At 41.5% G+C, this 17,849-nt stretch overlaps 1 protein-coding gene across 3 annotated transcripts in view; it reads left to right on the top strand.

The window, feature by feature from the left end:
• The window catches only part of LOC128498121 (serum paraoxonase/arylesterase 2-like), a 32,859-nt gene extending 17,262 nt beyond the window's left edge, over positions 1-15,597 (top strand). For 2 of the 3 annotated variants that reach the window (XM_053468423.1, XM_053468422.1), the window contains exons 2-9: positions 492-562; positions 3,788-3,843; positions 4,192-4,360; positions 7,558-7,684; positions 8,181-8,381; positions 8,784-8,865; positions 14,444-14,572; positions 15,224-15,597. In XM_053468423.1, the coding sequence (XP_053324398.1) occupies positions 492-562; positions 3,788-3,843; positions 4,192-4,360; positions 7,558-7,684; positions 8,181-8,381; positions 8,784-8,865; positions 14,444-14,572; positions 15,224-15,385 (997 nt within the window). In that variant the 3' untranslated portion in view covers positions 15,386-15,597. The remainder of the gene's footprint in view (positions 1-491; positions 563-3,787; positions 3,844-4,191; positions 4,361-7,557; positions 7,685-8,180; positions 8,382-8,783; positions 8,866-14,443; positions 14,573-15,223) is intronic. The other variant, XM_053468425.1, reaches the window with a different exon arrangement.
• The last annotated feature ends 2,252 nt before the right edge of the window (positions 15,598-17,849 follow it).

The raw sequence follows: 17,849 nt of genomic DNA, 5'->3' as shown, positions 1-17,849 counted from the left end.
ACGTGCTTGACAGTTGTTATGATGTGTTTGTGCTAATATGCTGTGTTTGGTTTTTACCAATTGGGCGCTGTGCGTTATAGCCAAACATCTCCACTTTGGTCTTGTCTGTCCGAAGGACATTGTTCCAGAATTCTTGTGGTTTGTTCAGATGCAAGATTATAAACATGAGCCATGCTGCCATATTCTTTTTAGAGAGAAGAGGCTTTCTCCTGGCAACCCTTTCAAAGAAAACATAGTTGTTTAGCCTTTTTTTTTTTAACGTGAACTTTAACATTTAGACCTTGGGGCAAATTTGTTGGGGCTTCCACCCTTGGGGAGATTGGCAACTGTCTTGAACGTTTTCCACTTTTGAATAACATTTCTGTGCAGAATGATGGACTTTGTAGGTTATTCAGTGAGTGAAGATAGTTTGGCTGCTTACTTCTTGCACTTTGAACAATATGTATATAATTGGAAATATCAGTTAACACATTTTTTATTTGTATTGACAGCTATCGAATCAACTTTTCACGGGAGGTGTTACCCAAAGACCTTCCCAATTGTAAGCTGTTAAAAGGAATTGGTATGTGCCTGAAAGTTTATTGCGATTATAATATACGATACATTCATATTATTTGCTGTCATTGTGTACGTTACTACTGGGAGTAATGCATCAATTTTGTTTCCTCAAAGTATCTCATGTTAAGTCTGTCACTAAAACCTGTCACTAAAACCTTGTTTTCTTGCAGTGTTACAAGTTAACCTGGTTGTCTCATAAAACCATACAGGAAAGGGTCAGTTATGCTTGTAGTTATTTTTAAGGCATCTCAGTGACCCAGGGTTTGTTCAGTATTGACGCATAACACTACAGGTTCATGGAGAGGTATTAAGGGGTGAAATCACCATCAGTTTTCCGTTTAGCAGCAGTTTACTGAACGGATATAAAAAAAAATGTGGTACAAACAGAGATGTGTAGAATAGAACACTCTGCACAGTATAGTAATGTAAATAAAATTAATGACTTTTTCATAGATTTAGACAATTTGTTGTATTCACAGAACAGTCATTTTAAAGTTTTTGTATGCATATCCTAGGGAAAACAATCATATCCAGCTTGCCAAAGCAAAACGATTTGTGATTTTCATTTTTGTCGCTGCTTGCACTTCTCCTATAGGCCTTCACTTCTCAACTTTTTGGTAACATCAAGTGTGAGACAAATCGACAAATCCCAGGCGCCAAGTCGCCATGGCGACAGAGAATTTTGTCCTGGCGCCTAGGTGTTTGTCAGCCTGTTACATCCACACAAGTGTGGGGACCTGACACAACATCCCCCTGCTGCCTGATCGCTCCATGAGAGCGACAGTGCAGCGTTAACCCCTTCAATGATCGCAGCATTTAGGGGGTTAATTCCCGTTTTGTACGGGGCTCTGCTGCTGGTGGTCTGCCAGCAAAAACGAGCCCCCACAAGCCCTGTGATGACTCCTGTAGGCATGGAAGCCTACAGCAGTCATCAGAGACTCCCCCCTGCAATGACTGGTCTATAGACCAGCAATTGCATCCCAGCTGCCAGAGGCAGCTTCAGGGACAGGGGAGAGGGTTCTTCTGTCTCCACATGAGTGTGGACACCAGCCCCAACACCCCCCTGCTGCCTGATCGCTCCCTGAGAGCGACAGTGCAGCGTTAACCCCTTCAATGCCACAATTGTGTATGACACATTCGTGGCATTGCAGGGGTTAACATTTGTCCCCACAAGCTGGGGACTAAATATCAGGCAATGCTGTGCTCCAATGGAACATCAGCATTGAAAGTGTAAAAAAAACCCAAAAAACAGCACTGACCTGACAGTCCGTCCAGGGTGCTTCCAGGTCAAATGCTGTGAGTATAGTAAGCGGGCTGATGATGATCAGATCACTCCTGACCAACTGTTAGTTTTAAAAAAAAATCCTGGCTCCTAACTTTTTTAGCTGGCGCCTAGATTCACAAAAAAATTGTCAAGCCCTGACTTGTCATGTTTACAACTTTGTATCAAGCAGTGGTGGCTCTTTCTTATTTCCTTTTCGACCAGGATCAGGCAGGGAGAAAAGCTGGAACTTTGCCACACTCCCGCCCGGAATTGATTGCTAGGAAAACTAATAGTGGTGTTCTGGCAACAGCGGCAGTGGTGGCCCTCTTGGTGAATATGATGGTTGTATCTGCCTGACGTGCTAACTTGGTCATTAGCTGGCAGTGGTTTATTCCTCAACTCCTCTGCTGCTTAACATGGATTAATATTCTGTTTAGTCACAACTGTGGTTTGTGGTCACTTTGCCAGTGCCTGAGAGGACTATATTGTATCCGCAACTACGGAAATTGGGAGAGACCAACCAGTGTGGGCTGAGGTACAATACTGGTTTGAAGCTCTCTGTGTACTCGTTGGGTGTAACTGCCTGATGTGCTAAATCAGCTGGCAGGTGGTTAATGTCCTCAAGTTGGTCTGGTGGTGAATGTGTTCAAGTAAGCTGTGGCCAAGCCCTTGGTGTCTTATTGGGGAAGAGTAAAGTTATTTTACTATATCTGTATGGATGCTATAGGCCTAAGCAGTCATGTGCTCTCCACGAAGCTCATGCAACTATATATTTTTAGTGCCAACAGTCCATATCATTCTGGTAATACCTTGCCCCATTAGAATTGGTGGCGGTAAATTAGACCCATCCATGCTCTGCCTTATCCTGGTGATGCCTCACGCCTGCAATAAATTTGGGGACACCCACGTGTGGCACTTATGTTTTACCTTTTTGAAGTGGAGGGAGGCTGCATATCCCCACATGAGGACTGAAGGTCCAGAAAAGGAAGATTTGAATCACCATCTACACATACATTGGGGTCCTAGGAGAACAAATAATATATATATATATAAATATAAATATATATATATATAAATATATAAATATATATATATATGAAAAGCACTAGAATTAAGATAGTAAATAAATAGCCAATCATGTTAGAAGTTTCAATGGTGCTGGTATACCATGCAGTCATGTTTTATTTTTATGTTTTCCAGCTAGCAGACCTTATAAAAACTGTAATGGTCTACAGTAAATCCCTAAAAGTTTAAGGCATATAGGAAGCCATGCAGAAGCTTTTGTGGGTTTATGGATTATTGTTTGGTAGCCCTGCTCCATTGTTACGCAGTTATTATATGCCTTTTGTCAACTGCTACCACAAAACTATTGGCCAAAACGTTCAGAAGGTTTTGAAATTAACTCAATTTTTTGACCTTCAGTTATCTAAGGGCACAACTCTGATTTGAGATAAGCAATCATCCAATGTGTTGTGCTTCAAGGTTCTGTTTGTTGTGTATAGAGTACAAAGGCTACTAAATGAATAATTGTGAAATCTTTATGTTTTAATTGGCAGACACTGGTTATCTTTAAAGGTGAAATTCCACCAAAGTAGTATTGTCCTACTTTTTAATATAATGTTTACTGTCTGGGTGTTAAGACTGAGACATTCTATGGCGCTATAAGAAGTGAGGGTGTTTGTAAATTGTGCTAAAATAACAGAGATAGAACACATACAAATGGCTAAAATGCTCGTTATAATATGCAAAACAGGCCATTCTAGGAACAACTAGTGGCCCTGGCACTTTAAAGCCATCGTCCACCAAATTACTTACATGTGGCCGCCAACTTTACTCATGCAGCTGCACTTTTTTATACTCATGCAGCTGCACTTTTTTATACTCATGTCGCTGCACTTTTTTATACTCATGCAGCATATGTGTTTTATGATGGCTATTTTAAAGTAATATGAAAACTCTTTACAGAGGCCGGGTCAGAAGATATTGACATTCTCCCCAACGGAGTTGCATTTCTTAGCTCTGTAAGTATTACTTTCTTGTGAGTTCTGTTCTTGAGAAACAGATTGTATATTCTTAAAAAAAAAAAAACTTAACTCATGACTCGTGATAGACTTTATAAAAAATAAAAAGAAATATGCTATGCTGTATACTATAGTATCTAATTCAAATAAACTAATAAAAATGCTACTCATTTGTTTACTATTCCCACAGACTGTAAACGTCAGCAGGTTCAAGAAGCCCTGAACATATTTTAACAAGTTAACACTGTCTTAATTTGCATTTTTATGTATACTGTTCCCACTTTATATATTTATTTATATATAATAAGGTTGCATCCATAGTTTTTAAGCTAATTTGTTTGTTATTAGGGTCTGAAATATCCTGGTTTGATTAGCTTTGCTCCTGAAAAACCTGGAGAAATATTTCTGTTGGACCTGAATGAAGAAAATGTACGACCAAGTTCATTGCGATTCAGTAGAGGGTTTGATATTTCCTCATTTAATCCTCATGGTATCAGCACTTATATTGATGAGAAAGGTAGGTGACTGTTTGTTAACCAGTATTTGAAAGTAGACAGTAGGGCTGAAACAACTAATCGATAATAATTGATAATGAAAATCGCTGTCAACGATTTTCATTATCGATTAGTCGAATCGATTTTTATCGATTTTATCCTGATATAATCCGACCTCAAACAGAGATCGGATTATAACACTAGAATCCAGATCCCCCGCAACGCTGCAGGGTACCTGGATTCCCCTCACTGGCGGACGGTCTCTCACTTCCGTCTCTCTTCCCCCTCCCATACACCCCTCTGACTCCTCCCCCCTCCCATACACTGCTCTGCCTCTCTCCCGACTCCCTGGTATTCTGTGAACCTCCGTTGCTGACAGGCACTTTCACTGCAGCTTCATAGAAGCCTCAGCGTAAGTGAAGGTGAGTAATGGAGGCTGTTTGTGCGCATCGCGCAGACCCCCACCAGCTGACAGAGAATCGAGGTCTCCTGCAGAGGATCATCCTCTCTGTCAGCTGGTGGGGGTCTGCATCGCACAGACAGCCTCCGTTACTGCCCTTCACTTACGCTGAGGCTTCTATGAAGCTGCAGTGTAAGTGCCTGTCAGCAACGGAGGTTCACAAAATACCAGGGAGCCAGGAGAGAGGCAGAGTGGTGTATGGGAGGGGGGAGGAGTCAGAGGGGTGTATGGGAGCCACCCTCCCATACACCACTGGCTCCTCCCCCTCCCATACGCCACTCTGCCTCTCTACCCGGCTCCCTTGTGTCTTGTGAACCTCCGTTGCTGACAGGAGGCAGAGTGGAGTATGGGAGGGGGAGGAGGCAGAGTGGAGTATGGGAGGGGGAGGAGGCAGAGTGGAGTATGGGAGGGGGGAGGAGGCAGAGGGGAGTATGGGAGGGGGGAGGAGGCAGAGTGGAGTATGGGAGGGGCCAGAGTGGAGTATGGGAGGGGAGAGGAGCCAGAGTGGAGTATGGGAGGGGAGAGGAGCCAGAGTGGTGTATGGGAGGGGGGGAGGCAAAGTGGTGTATGGGAGGGGGAGGAGGCAGAGTGGTGTATGGGAGGGGGAAGGAGGCAGAGTGGAGTATGAGAGGGGGGAGGAGGCAGAGTGGTGTATGGGAGGGGGAGGAGGCAGAGTGGTATATGGGAGGGGGGAGAAGGCAGAGTGGTGTATGAGAAGGGGGAGGAGGCAGAGTGGTGTATGGGAGGGGGAGGAGGCAGAGTGGTGTATGGGAGGGGGGAGGAGGCAGAGTGTTGTATGGGTGAGTTATAGTGGTGTATGGGGGGGTATAATGAATTTCAGGGAGGCAGAATGGCATATCTGGGGGAGTTAGAGTGGTGTATGGGGGTATAATGAATTTCAGAGTAGCATATCTGGGGGAGGCAGAGTGGTGAATCAGGGGGAATTTCAGGGTGGTGCAGGGCATTTATGGGGAGCGGAGTGGCATATCAGGGTGCACAGTGGCATATAGGGAGGTATAAGGCATACATGGGGGTGAGTGGCATATTGCAAGTTATAAGGCATATCAGGGGGCATAAGACATATCTGGGGGCAAAAGGTATATCAGGGGGCTCAGTTGGATATCACTGGCATATAAGGAGTATAAGGCATATCGGGGGCACAGTGGCATATCAGGGGCACAGTGGTATCTCTGGCATATAAGAGGTATAAGGCATATATGGGGCAGAGTGGCAAGCTGGGGGTCAGATGTGCATAACTGGGGGCAGTTTGGTAAATAAAAGAAAATATAAACAAGGCTTTTTTCTCAGGTTTTATTAAATATGAAAAATAGTTAACATATGAATTAATATTTACTAATAACTTTGTATTAAAACCTAGTTTGAGAAACACTGTGTTTGGGTTCTTGTAGCTTTTATTATGTCAGTAAAATAAGAAGGTGAATAGCGAGAGAGAGGCCATTGCAATAAAGAGATGAAAGTGTAAATTGTACGTTTTTTATTACATTATTTTAAATTAACAAAAATTGCATTTTTTTTATCCGATTAATCGAAAAAATAATCGGCCAACTAATTGATTATTAAAATAATCGTTAGTTGCAGCCCTAGTAGACAGACCTGGGTGATTAGTTTTGATATCATAGTCACGGTAGATCTAATGTTACAAGTGTTGCTACTCAAATGGTTGCTGGTGGGCTAAATGCCTCCTTAACATCTTAGCAGAAAATGGATGTTATTCCTCCACAAAACATTATGTGACATTACAGATAGGATTTGGGGTAGGCTCTGCCACGCAACTGGTAGATCTCTAGACTTAAAGTAAGCCTATCTTTTTAGCTCTACATGTGCTAGCAACTATGTTACACAAAACAATGCAGCCGTAATTCCAAAATGCTTTCTATATGTTTCACTTCACAAGAAAACACCTTGTATGACAAGATCAGCCCTTGTGGGAGAAGCTCACTGGGGTTGGTCCATCACAATATACAGTGATATCTTGTATTTGAATTGTTAACCTGTAGCGGAAGTATTATTAAACACTCATCTACAGACACCAGACAATCCAGAAAGCTTGTTTTTCCCTCAGGAATCTCATGGTGCAGCCACAACCACAAGGGATTCTGGGTAGGCGCATGCAAATAAGGTCAACAATTATCACCTTTTGCCTCTATATCCACTTTATACATGGATCCCTTGAAAGTAATTGCCTGCTGTACAGGACAGCCTTTAGACAAAACTCGTGAAGCGGTGCAAGAGCCAGATCACCACTCATGGACAGCTGTTTCGTCCTTCATTGGACTCGTCAGCATGAGGATGTGATACTGGCTTAATAGTTGAGGCTTGGGGTAACCAAGAAATACCATTACGTAGGTTATGGTGGGTAAAGGTGATGGAAAACCCTTCCAATGCTTCTGCTACCCCCTAAATTTTAGTGGAAGGGTTTTCCATCACCTCTACCCACCATTTCTTGGCCATCTATTTTGACTCCAATTTATTTATTGGTAAACATATTTAAAAAGGCATTGCAATAATGGAAATCCACCACATAGCTACAGCTGATGACCCCAATTGCCCTTGTAATTGTCAGAATGTAAGTAGACCGGGAAGATCTATAAGACTAACATAGAGTACCTGTAGATGGAAATTTTGTTCATTCATGGAACTTTGTGTGATACATTGGCACAAAGCGTACAGCCTATTTTTTCATCATGAAACAGTCGTATTTTCTATGTTGTGATTTTGTTCTATGTTATGTCTCATTAGATGACACAGTCTACCTCTTTGTGGTCAATCATCCACATTCCAAATCCACTGTTGAGATTTTTAAATTTGATGAGGAGGAAAATGTTCTTATACACCTGAAAACAATCAAACATGAGCTGCTACAAAGGTAATAACAATCATATGCAGTGACAGCCTACATCAGAAACATTTTGTGCTATTTTACAGTGTACATTTGTATTTTATTTTTTATGGAAAGCTTTTATAAATACAATGTGGAGTTGTCAATGTGGTCAGGAATGTCTCTAATGTTGACATTTAGGAAATGTTTAGATGTCCCTCTATCATTATGATTCAAGTTTCACTCAATATTCAGTGCTCTCACTGCGTTTCCAACGTCCAACCGCAGTGCAAACCATATATAAATATTCATTCAAGTATTTTGCTATCTTTTATTTATGTTTTTTTCACCCCTGTAATTGTAAGATGCTGGGACTCCTCTGTGATGTAATTATGAGGTATTTCCTGAGGCAAGCATTTGGTCCTATGGTTTGGACCTAGGTCATACATCGTGGAGCCTGTTACTAAAATGGTTAATCAATCTGCCTTATGAAATATTGCAGTTGCGTAATCCTGACCTACGTTAAATCTTCTCTTCCTTGCAGTGTTAATGACATTGTAGCCGTGGGACCCGAAAACTTTTATGCCACCAATGATCATTACTTTACTGATTTCACCATGAGAATGGTGGCATGGTTTCTGGGATTATCTTGGACAAATGTGGTTTACTACAGCCCGAGTGAAGTAAAAGAAGTAGCTTCTGGAATGTATATGGCAAATGGAATTACCATGTCAATCGATAAAAAGTAACGTATAGCTATAAACACTTATGACAAGATGTTGACAGAATGGCATCTTTTGAAAGCAAACATATTTTCAGGGTTAAATGGTGCTAATGCCACAAACAGTAAGCAGGAACAGCTATAAGGCCAGGGTTTTTTGGTGGAATATTTGTGTGAACATAAAACAAGAATCTTGGAGCCATAGAAGGCACCTTTGGAGATGGCCTTGGGCAGGGATAAGCAGGGCTCCTAACCCAGCCCCACACATCGGGGACCCTGCTAAATCACTGCTTCCTGCTCCCTCCTGCTCGTGGTCTCTTCATAAACTGTTATCCTTCGACCTCCCCACATGCTGGTAATTCACACTGTGTAGATCATCCCATTGTAGTCCAAATATCTGATTATGCCATTTATGTTTTCCTAAAGGTATATTTACGTAGCCGATTGTCTTGGTCGGACCATTAATGTCTTTGAAAAACAGGCAAACTGGTTGCTCTCCCCAGTAAAGGTGAGGTGCCTTAGATTACTGTTGAATTTCAATTGTTCTTGATAATTCATAGTTAATTGCGATGCTGTTATTATTATTGTTTAGGTATTATAATTATTAACCCCTTCAATCCCACGGGTTTTTGATACCTCAAAGCCCAGAGCAATTTTGCCATTTTTGGGTTATGTCGGTTTAGCGATGATTCTCTTTTTCTTGTGAATAGTGTACCCATATAAACTATATATTGTTTTTTCAAGGAGAGATAGAGCTTTCGTTTGATACCATAGTTGGATGATTAGCTGAAAATTTAGAATGAGAAATTTAGTAAAAACTAGCGAAGATTAGAAAAATAAACTAATTTTTTTTATATTTTCCCTCTGAATCCTCACAAAATTAGGTAAAGTGATGGAAAATCCCCTCCAAGTTTATTAATTCAGGTGTCCTGATTTCAGATATACCTAATTTACAGAGATTTTCCAGACTTTCCCAGCACCAGGGAGCATACTATTAGGTGTACAATTTTGTATAAGTTTTATGCCTATGGCTTAACGGGTTTGGGAGTTGTGAACGGGGGCAGAAGGGTTATACTGGCTAGATGTTATGCTAGGGCAATGGGAAGTAAGGTTTTTTAATAATTTTTTTATCTTCTTTTTTATATATATATTTTTTTTTAATTTTAATTTTTTTTTTACATTTTCTTTTATTTTTTATATATAATTTTTACACAGAAATGGTTAGAGGTCCTCCTAGGCAGGGGCGTACCTAGAGTATTTGGCACCCGGGGCGGATCCTGTAAGTGGCACCCCCCCCCCCCCAAATGTAAAGACATCTACAAAATTATGTTGGCAAGAATATTTATTGCACCAATTTGTAAACTGTATGTCAACTGTAAACAACAAGAAATCTGAAAAAATAAATTAATAACTTGTAAGTAAAATAAATATGTTTAAATAACATTTACTGAACATATAATAGTGCTTTCTTTAATAACCCCCCCCCAAAAAAAACAACAAACACAACAAGTTTCTAAGAAGCCCTAACAAATGAGTGACAAACATTACAAATTAAGTACTGGCTAATCAGCTAAAGACACTATAAACTAAAAATAATTCTGATATTATAATCAGGAGTCACCATAACATTGTTCTCTTTTTATTTAAACATTTGCATATATAGTGGTGTTGCCATGTCGAATCATGATTATATATACCATATGAACCAGACACTGACTTTGGTATAGCATGACACCTATCACTATATACTGAGCCAGGCAGTGACGGTGGTACAGCATAATGCCTATCACTCTATACTGAGACAGACATTGACGGTGGTGCAGCTTAAGTAATTTCATTATATATTGAGGCAAACATTACAGTGAAACAGCATAACTCCTATCACTATACACTGAGCCAGATACTACAGTGGAACAGCATAACACCTATCACTATAACTGAGCCAGATATTGATGGTGGTACAGCATAACCGCTATCTTTATATACTGAGCTAGACACTTATAGTAGTACAACATAACTATCATTATACACTGAGGCAGACATTGACAGTTGTGCAGCACAACTGCTATCATTATATACTGAGACACGCGCTGACAGTAGTACAACATAACTGTTTCCATTATATACTGAGGCACGCGCTGACGGTGGTACAACATAACTGTTAATATATACTGAGGCCCACATTGCCGGTGATACAGGATAACACCTATCACTTTATACTGAGCACACATTGACGGTGGGGCAGCGTAATCCATATCACTATACATTGAGCCTGACATTTACAATAATGCAGCATAACCCATATCACTATATACAAAGCCATTGATGTGGTGTAGGCCTACCACTTCAGTGTCTGGCTTAGTATATAGTGGTAGGGGTTATGCTGCATTATTGTAAATGTCTAGATCGATGTATAGTGATAGGGATTATGTTGTACTGCCCTCAACTGCAGGTCAGGGGAAGACTGTGAGAGTCAGTACAGCCTTCCCTTTTTCTGACTGCACCGTGACATTGGGAGGTCCTCTCCCCGTAATCATCCCCAAAGTCCATTTGTCCCCTACGTCACTAAACCACAACTCTCTTTTAATTACTCCCTGTAGTTCAGGTATAGATCAAATAAACAACACATGGAAACAGCACGTGCAACTGAATAAGACATAAATATCCTGTATTTACAGGTATACATAAATAATGTATGGAAACATAGCATTGCAGGTATAAATCAACAGAACACACAAACCCAGCATTGCAGGTATAGATCAACTGGAAATCACTCAGCACTGAAGGTATAGATCAAATAAACAAACAGCACCCCAGGTATTGATCGACTGAATAAGACATACAAATCCTGTATTTGCTGGTAAACATAAATAATGTATAGAAACATAGCATAGCAGATATAGACCAACACATTAACACACAAACCCAGCTTTTCAGGTATTGATCAATTGGAATTCACATAAAAACTCAGCATTAAAGTTATAGATAAAACACCCTAAATTACAGGCATAGATCACAGATTGCACACCCCAAAGCCAGCGTCCACATTGCCCACATAGAACCTGACCAGCACCCTGCGGTGGGGGTGCAAGGCCTCTGTCTCCCAGCTCTGCCACTGTACGGAACAGTATAGAGTGATGGGAGTTATGATGTACTTTAGAGCATAATTATAATGAAAAAGACATTGGAAATGGTACAGCATAACACCCATCACTCTTACACATTTACCAATCAACACTTACCAATCCACAGATTCCACACATACCAATCCACAGATTCCACACATACCACACATACCAATCCACAGATTCCACACATACCACACATACCAATCCACAGATTCCACACATACCAATCCACACATACCAATCCACAGATTCCACACATACCAATCCACACATACCAATCCACAGATTCCACACATACCAATCCACAGATTCCACACATACCAATCCACACATAAACCAATCCACACATATACCAATCCACACATAAACCAATCCACACATATACCAATCCACAGATTCCACACATACCTATCCACAGATTCCACACATACCTATCCACACATAAACCAATCCACACATATACCAATCCACAGATTCCACACATACCAATCCACTCTCACTGTCACCCAGTCTTAATGAATGATTTCCTACCTTCTTTTCTACTTCTTTTCTTCTTACAGCAGTCTTTTCTTTTTACAGCAGTCTTCCTCTTCGCTCCTCTTCTTCTGTCTTCTTCCGGGTCAGAGGGCACTGTGGGCGCGGCTTCAGTGCCGCCGGGGTTTGTTGTCAGATCCCGGCGGCACTGAAGCCGCGCCCACAGTGCCCTCTGCACAGCAGCAGTTGCCGCGCGGATCGCAAGGGAGCAGAATCGGAGGTCTTTAACAGATAACATAGAACCTGACCAGCACCCTGCGGTGGGGGTGCAAGGCCTCTGTCTCCCAGCTCTGCCACTGTACGGAACAGTATAGAGTGATGGGAGTTATGATGTACTTTAGAGCATAATTATAATGAAAAAGACATTGGAAATGGTACAGCATAACACCCATCACTCTTACACATTTACCAATCAACACTTACCAATCCACAGATTCCACACATACCAATCCACAGATTCCACACATACCACACATACCAATCCACAGATTCCACACATACCACACATACCAATCCACAGATTCCACACATACCAATCCACACATACCAATCCACAGATTCCACACATACCAATCCACACATACCAATCCACAGATTCCACACATACCAATCCACAGATTCCACACATACCAATCCACACATAAACCAATCCACACATATACCAATCCACACATAAACCAATCCACACATATACCAATCCACAGATTCCACACATACCTATCCACAGATTCCACACATACCTATCCACACATAAACCAATCCACACATATACCAATCCACAGATTCCACACATACCAATCCACTCTCACTGTCACCCAGTCTTAATGAATGATTTCCTACCTTCTTTTCTACTTCTTTTCTTCTTACAGCAGTCTTTTCTTTTTACAGCAGTCTTCCTCTTCGCTCCTCTTCTTCTGTCTTCTTCCGGGTCAGAGGGCACTGTGGGCGCGGCTTCAGTGCCGCCGGGGTTTGTTGTCAGATCCCGGCGGCACTGAAGCCGCGCCCACAGTGCCCTCTGCACAGCAGCAGTTGCCGCGCGGATCGCAAGGGAGCAGAATCGGAGGTCTTTAACAGGTTCAAGGGAACCGGCTTAAAATCACTCAAGGGAGCCGGAGGTCTGTTAAAGACCTCCGATACCGCTCTCTTGCGAGCCTGCTCCTCCAGCGGCGGACATTACTGTCCGTCTCTGGAGAGGTGCCGGGTGCCGGCAAGTTGGCACCCCCCTGATGAGCGGCACCCGGTGCGGACCGCCCCCCCCCCCGCCCCCCGCTAGGTACGCTACTGCTCCTAGGGACCTCCTGAACATGCCAGTGATGTCACAATGACATCACAGCTCACATTATAATTTTTTTTGTATTATTTATATTATTATTTTAATGATTTTTTTAATATTATTTTTTAAATGAATTAACTTTTTTTTCTGCTTTTCTCTTACAGGACGGGAGGGGGAGTGAGAGAGATGGTCTCTCACTCCCCTCCCCGCGATCCCCCTGCACCGTTCACACTGTGATCTCTATGCAGGTCCTCACAGACCTGCATAGAGATCGCAGGGTCTCTGTGCCTCATCGGAGGGCAGGATATCCCCGCAGGGGATGTCCTGTCCTCCGATGACCTTCCGGGTTACGTCAGCAGTGACGCAACCCGGAAGGGAATGCCCGATCACGCGTTTGAAACTGCGCGATCGCGCGATCGGGCAGTTTACCGGTAACAGCTTACCGGCTTTCATGCCGGAAGCTGTTTCAGGCGATCGGACAGCAGAAAGCCGGCAAAGCCGGCTTCTGCTGTCAGTGGGGAGTCCAGGCTGTCAAACGACAGCCTGATCTCCCGTGCAGCGGCAGGGATGTGTCCCTGACGCTGCACGAAGGGCTGAACGTACCGGGACGTCCATAGGGGTTTCTTTGTGGGCGTTTTTTGGACGTCCCGGTACGTCTATAGGGGAATGAAGGGGTTAATAAGAGACAACATGATTCTCTATGCTAAATAACCATACCTGGGACCTTTCTAAATGAGCTGACCCTGAGACTCTTGAAGTATTATCCCTTTAATAGCCCATCATGAAGATTCTATGTAGTGACTCACCAAATGTGTTAACCTAATGACTCTGATACCGGTCCTCATGGGAACATTGACTTGTCATTACACTTAATTGAGTTACCAGTGGATTCAATCAGGGATATCAACCATAACATAATGGTAGCAAAAGCACCAATTGGGAGTCTTATATATGATCAGACAATGAGTCAGTTCCAGACTGTGTGACTCTGAGGGTCTGCCGTTTGGCCCTCATTGAGCCTGGAGAATTACTGAATATGGCCTCAATATGGTTTATTTAGATATCAGGAGATATAATAAACAATACACAAAATACAAAAATGACCATCACTTTTTTCAGAGGAGATGATATCCCTTTTTTTCTCACTTTAGGTTTTGCAGTTAGATACACTTCTGGACAATCTGTTTGTTGACCCAACCACAGGAGACATTTGGACAGGAGCACATCCAAATGGAAAGAGACTCTTCTTTTACAATTATGAAGATCTCCCTGGATCAGAGGTTAGTTTTTAAATTTTCCCTATAGAAAACCTATAATACATAGTATGCCACAATCTCATCAGTTAGTTTCTAGCCTGTGTTTTGTGTCTCCTGCTTCCAGAGCTAAATAAGTGGATCTGGAATTCACTTAATAAAGTTTTAGATTTAAATTAATAATTGTATGTAGCCACAATGATCCAAGGGAAGATGAAGCCTTTAACTGATGTGAAACATTTTCTTTTCAACAAAGAAAAAATCACGTAAACTTTTGTGATCTTAGAGGTCTATGAAAACCTAAATGAATCATTGCAGGAATAATTCTCACATAAGCTTGATTAATGGAGATTAATGCCCTTAATGCGGCTCCAGGTGAAGAACCGGTCATTTGAGATTGGTTGATCCCTACACTGATCCCCTTCTGTATGCTTTCTCTATATCTGCTTTCTTTCCTCCTTCTGGCAACATTTATGGACATCTGTCCATGCATAGGCACTGGGGGCACGCCGGGGTTGTACTTATATTTCTATGGAAAGAAAGAAGTCAAAAATTCATGGCTCTTAAGGTAGAGCAATAACTTTGCTAGTAACACTTGAATAAACTACTTTCAAAGAACCTTCACTCTTCAAAATGTACATAAGAAGTCAGTTACAATTGTTTTTTTTTTTTTTTTAGGTTGTCCGGGTGCAGAACATACATTCTGACCATCCTATAGTGACCCAAGTGTATGTCAACAATGGTTCTTTGATCCAAGGCTCTTCCTGTGCTGTAGTCTACGATGGCAGGCTTTTTGTAGGCACGGTGTTTCACAAAGCGTTGTACTGTAACCTGGAGTAATCACACACATTGTGTGAAACGTTTAAAAGCGTCCCAGAAACATCAGAAACACAGCAGCAACACAAGAGATGCATAAATGTCTACCACCTTTTTAAAATCATCTGTTTCATAGCTACCAGAATGATAAATTGAGTTGTATTTGTGTAAGAGTTTTGTTCCTGCAATATATTAAAATGAGTCACAACATAGTGCAAACATTTTCCCTAACCTCATTCTTTGAATTATTCTTCCCCACGTTCACACCTGTTGAGAGGCCAGATCTTGACTTTAGATCTCATGGATAGTGAATAGCTTTCCAGACTAGACAACGTCTCAGAGAGTTGATTAGTGTGAGAGGAGGGCTATCTGTGTGTAGGGGTAGGGTAGCACCTGACAGCCTTTAGTGGTTTTAGACTTGGCGGTAAGGGGAAGGAGGATGGCCAAACGCAGGTCCTCTGTCCAGAGAAAGAAGAAACTCACCTGAACCCTTGGAAATGCATGTCATGTTATAATTGAATAATAATTTTACCAGTTCATGTTTGTTCTAAATTCTACAATCCTTAGTTGTTTTGCAGATTATATTGATATTACACGTGACGTCTCTGGTTAAAGCATGTTGTACACCTTACTGACATACTGAATTATGTTTGTCAGTAGCTGTATGATGGCTAATTTTAGGATATTTAGACTTTGGAATTTCAACCACTTGGCATGAGATACGTGGATGAGAAAATGTGTCAGCTAACCAATTATCATGTATGACTGCCTAGGCCAACTTTTCTAGCAACTGGTTTGACAGCCATGGTGCTGGGTAAATGCCAACTTTATTGCAGTAGCATTTTTTCTGATTGTGAATGATTATCAGAATCATGCAAAAGTATCATTTTATTGTTTTGCCAAGGTTCATTGTCACAATATTCATTCTCATTTTTTTTATCTCATCCTATGGAAGAATTAACAGTTTTCCTGTATTCTTTTGCAGCCCCTGCGTTGAATACTGCAGCTATAGTATTGCAAACAACTAATGCTGCATTAATTTGTACCAATGAGTGCCCTCTATTTGTGAACTATGATCTCAGTGATGTACAATAGCAACAGCAATGCTAATGGGTGCAAATCCCTGGATAATTTACGATCACAAAAATAAACTGTGAGAATAATGCATAATAGACTTGGTTATTCAGATTGGTACAAATTTTAAGTTTTTATGAAATTTGCCAATTTCATTAATTCATACGAATGTCCAAAAACGAGGAGAGGCCCAACGGAACAAATGAAAACAAAATCTCAGAGTTCTCTTTTGAATCTCATTTTCTGCACTCACTCTCTGTTACCCTTTGTCACACCCTCTTAATGTCTCCCTACCCTCTTCCTTTCTCCTCCTCCTCACCTTTTCTCCTTTTTTTCTTTCTTCCTGATTTCCATGTCTTCCTTCTTCTTTATTCTTCAGTGTTCTGCTTCTCCCAATGATCCCTTGCATAACCGTGGCCTCCAGGAGCACTTGTGCAAGAAGCTGGAGCCTTGGCACACAGCAGTGGGACAACCTCTCCCCTGTGATGCAGAAGTGCTCCAGGAGGTTCAGAATAACGCATATGGATCAGTGGAGAAAGAGGTTTCAGCTTTTACATTTGTAATTTCACATTGTATTTTTATCTTAGAATATGAATGGTTGCATGTTTATCTATTAGAGTTATAGTGTTTCTTTTTGCGAATTTCTTCATGAAATGTATAAAAACATTGGCTTCTATGTGAAATGTTGGTGGCGTTTTAAGGCTGTGTCGGTTTCACTGTTGTGCCGGAAAGTACACATCTGTGTCGGTATGTATGTTTTCTTCATCAGTGTAATAATGAAAACATGAAGGGTGGTATGTAATTCTTAGAAGGACATATATTTTTCAAATGGGTTTACTTAGTTTGACTTAATAAAATGAATAAAATAATTCATAGTTTGTGATTTATGGGAGCCTAGGGAGAAAAGAAACTTTTGCCATTGCTGACATCTGTTCGTACAAATCTGCTTAATCAAGCAGTGAAGGATCTCACAAGGTTGTGCCATCATTTGTATCTTCCATCAATCAGAGCAGATGAATTCACAAATCTCTTTAAAAGCACTTACTGACAGCTTTGCGTGAGGCCCCTGCCAATTAGGTTTTTGGGTCTTATAAAGGTTTTTTTTTTTGTTTTTGGGCCTAGGAGGTTTCTGGGACGTGGTCAAAGGGATATAGACAAAAGAAGAAGACAATGTGTATGAAAAGGTGGTTAACAGACGGTGAAAGGCTGCTTCAGAGGCATGTAAAAGACTGGTGAGATGGGTAAATGTGGAGAGCTGGTAGAGAGGGTTAAAGCCCAATCTGTGCAGATGAGTTTAAAAAAAAGCTGGAGAGGACCAGCAAGAAAACAATATAAAATACATGTGGTGTCCCATCAGGCATTGGAAGTCACAGGTTGGGGAGAAGTAGGAACAGTTTTGAAAGCTACAGCCGCC

This window comes from Spea bombifrons, chromosome 5, assembly GCF_027358695.1.
Source record: "Spea bombifrons isolate aSpeBom1 chromosome 5, aSpeBom1.2.pri, whole genome shotgun sequence".
In the NCBI taxonomy this organism is placed as follows: domain Eukaryota; kingdom Metazoa; phylum Chordata; class Amphibia; order Anura; family Pelobatidae; genus Spea; species Spea bombifrons.
This window is presented reverse-complemented; position numbering and strand designations above follow the sequence as displayed.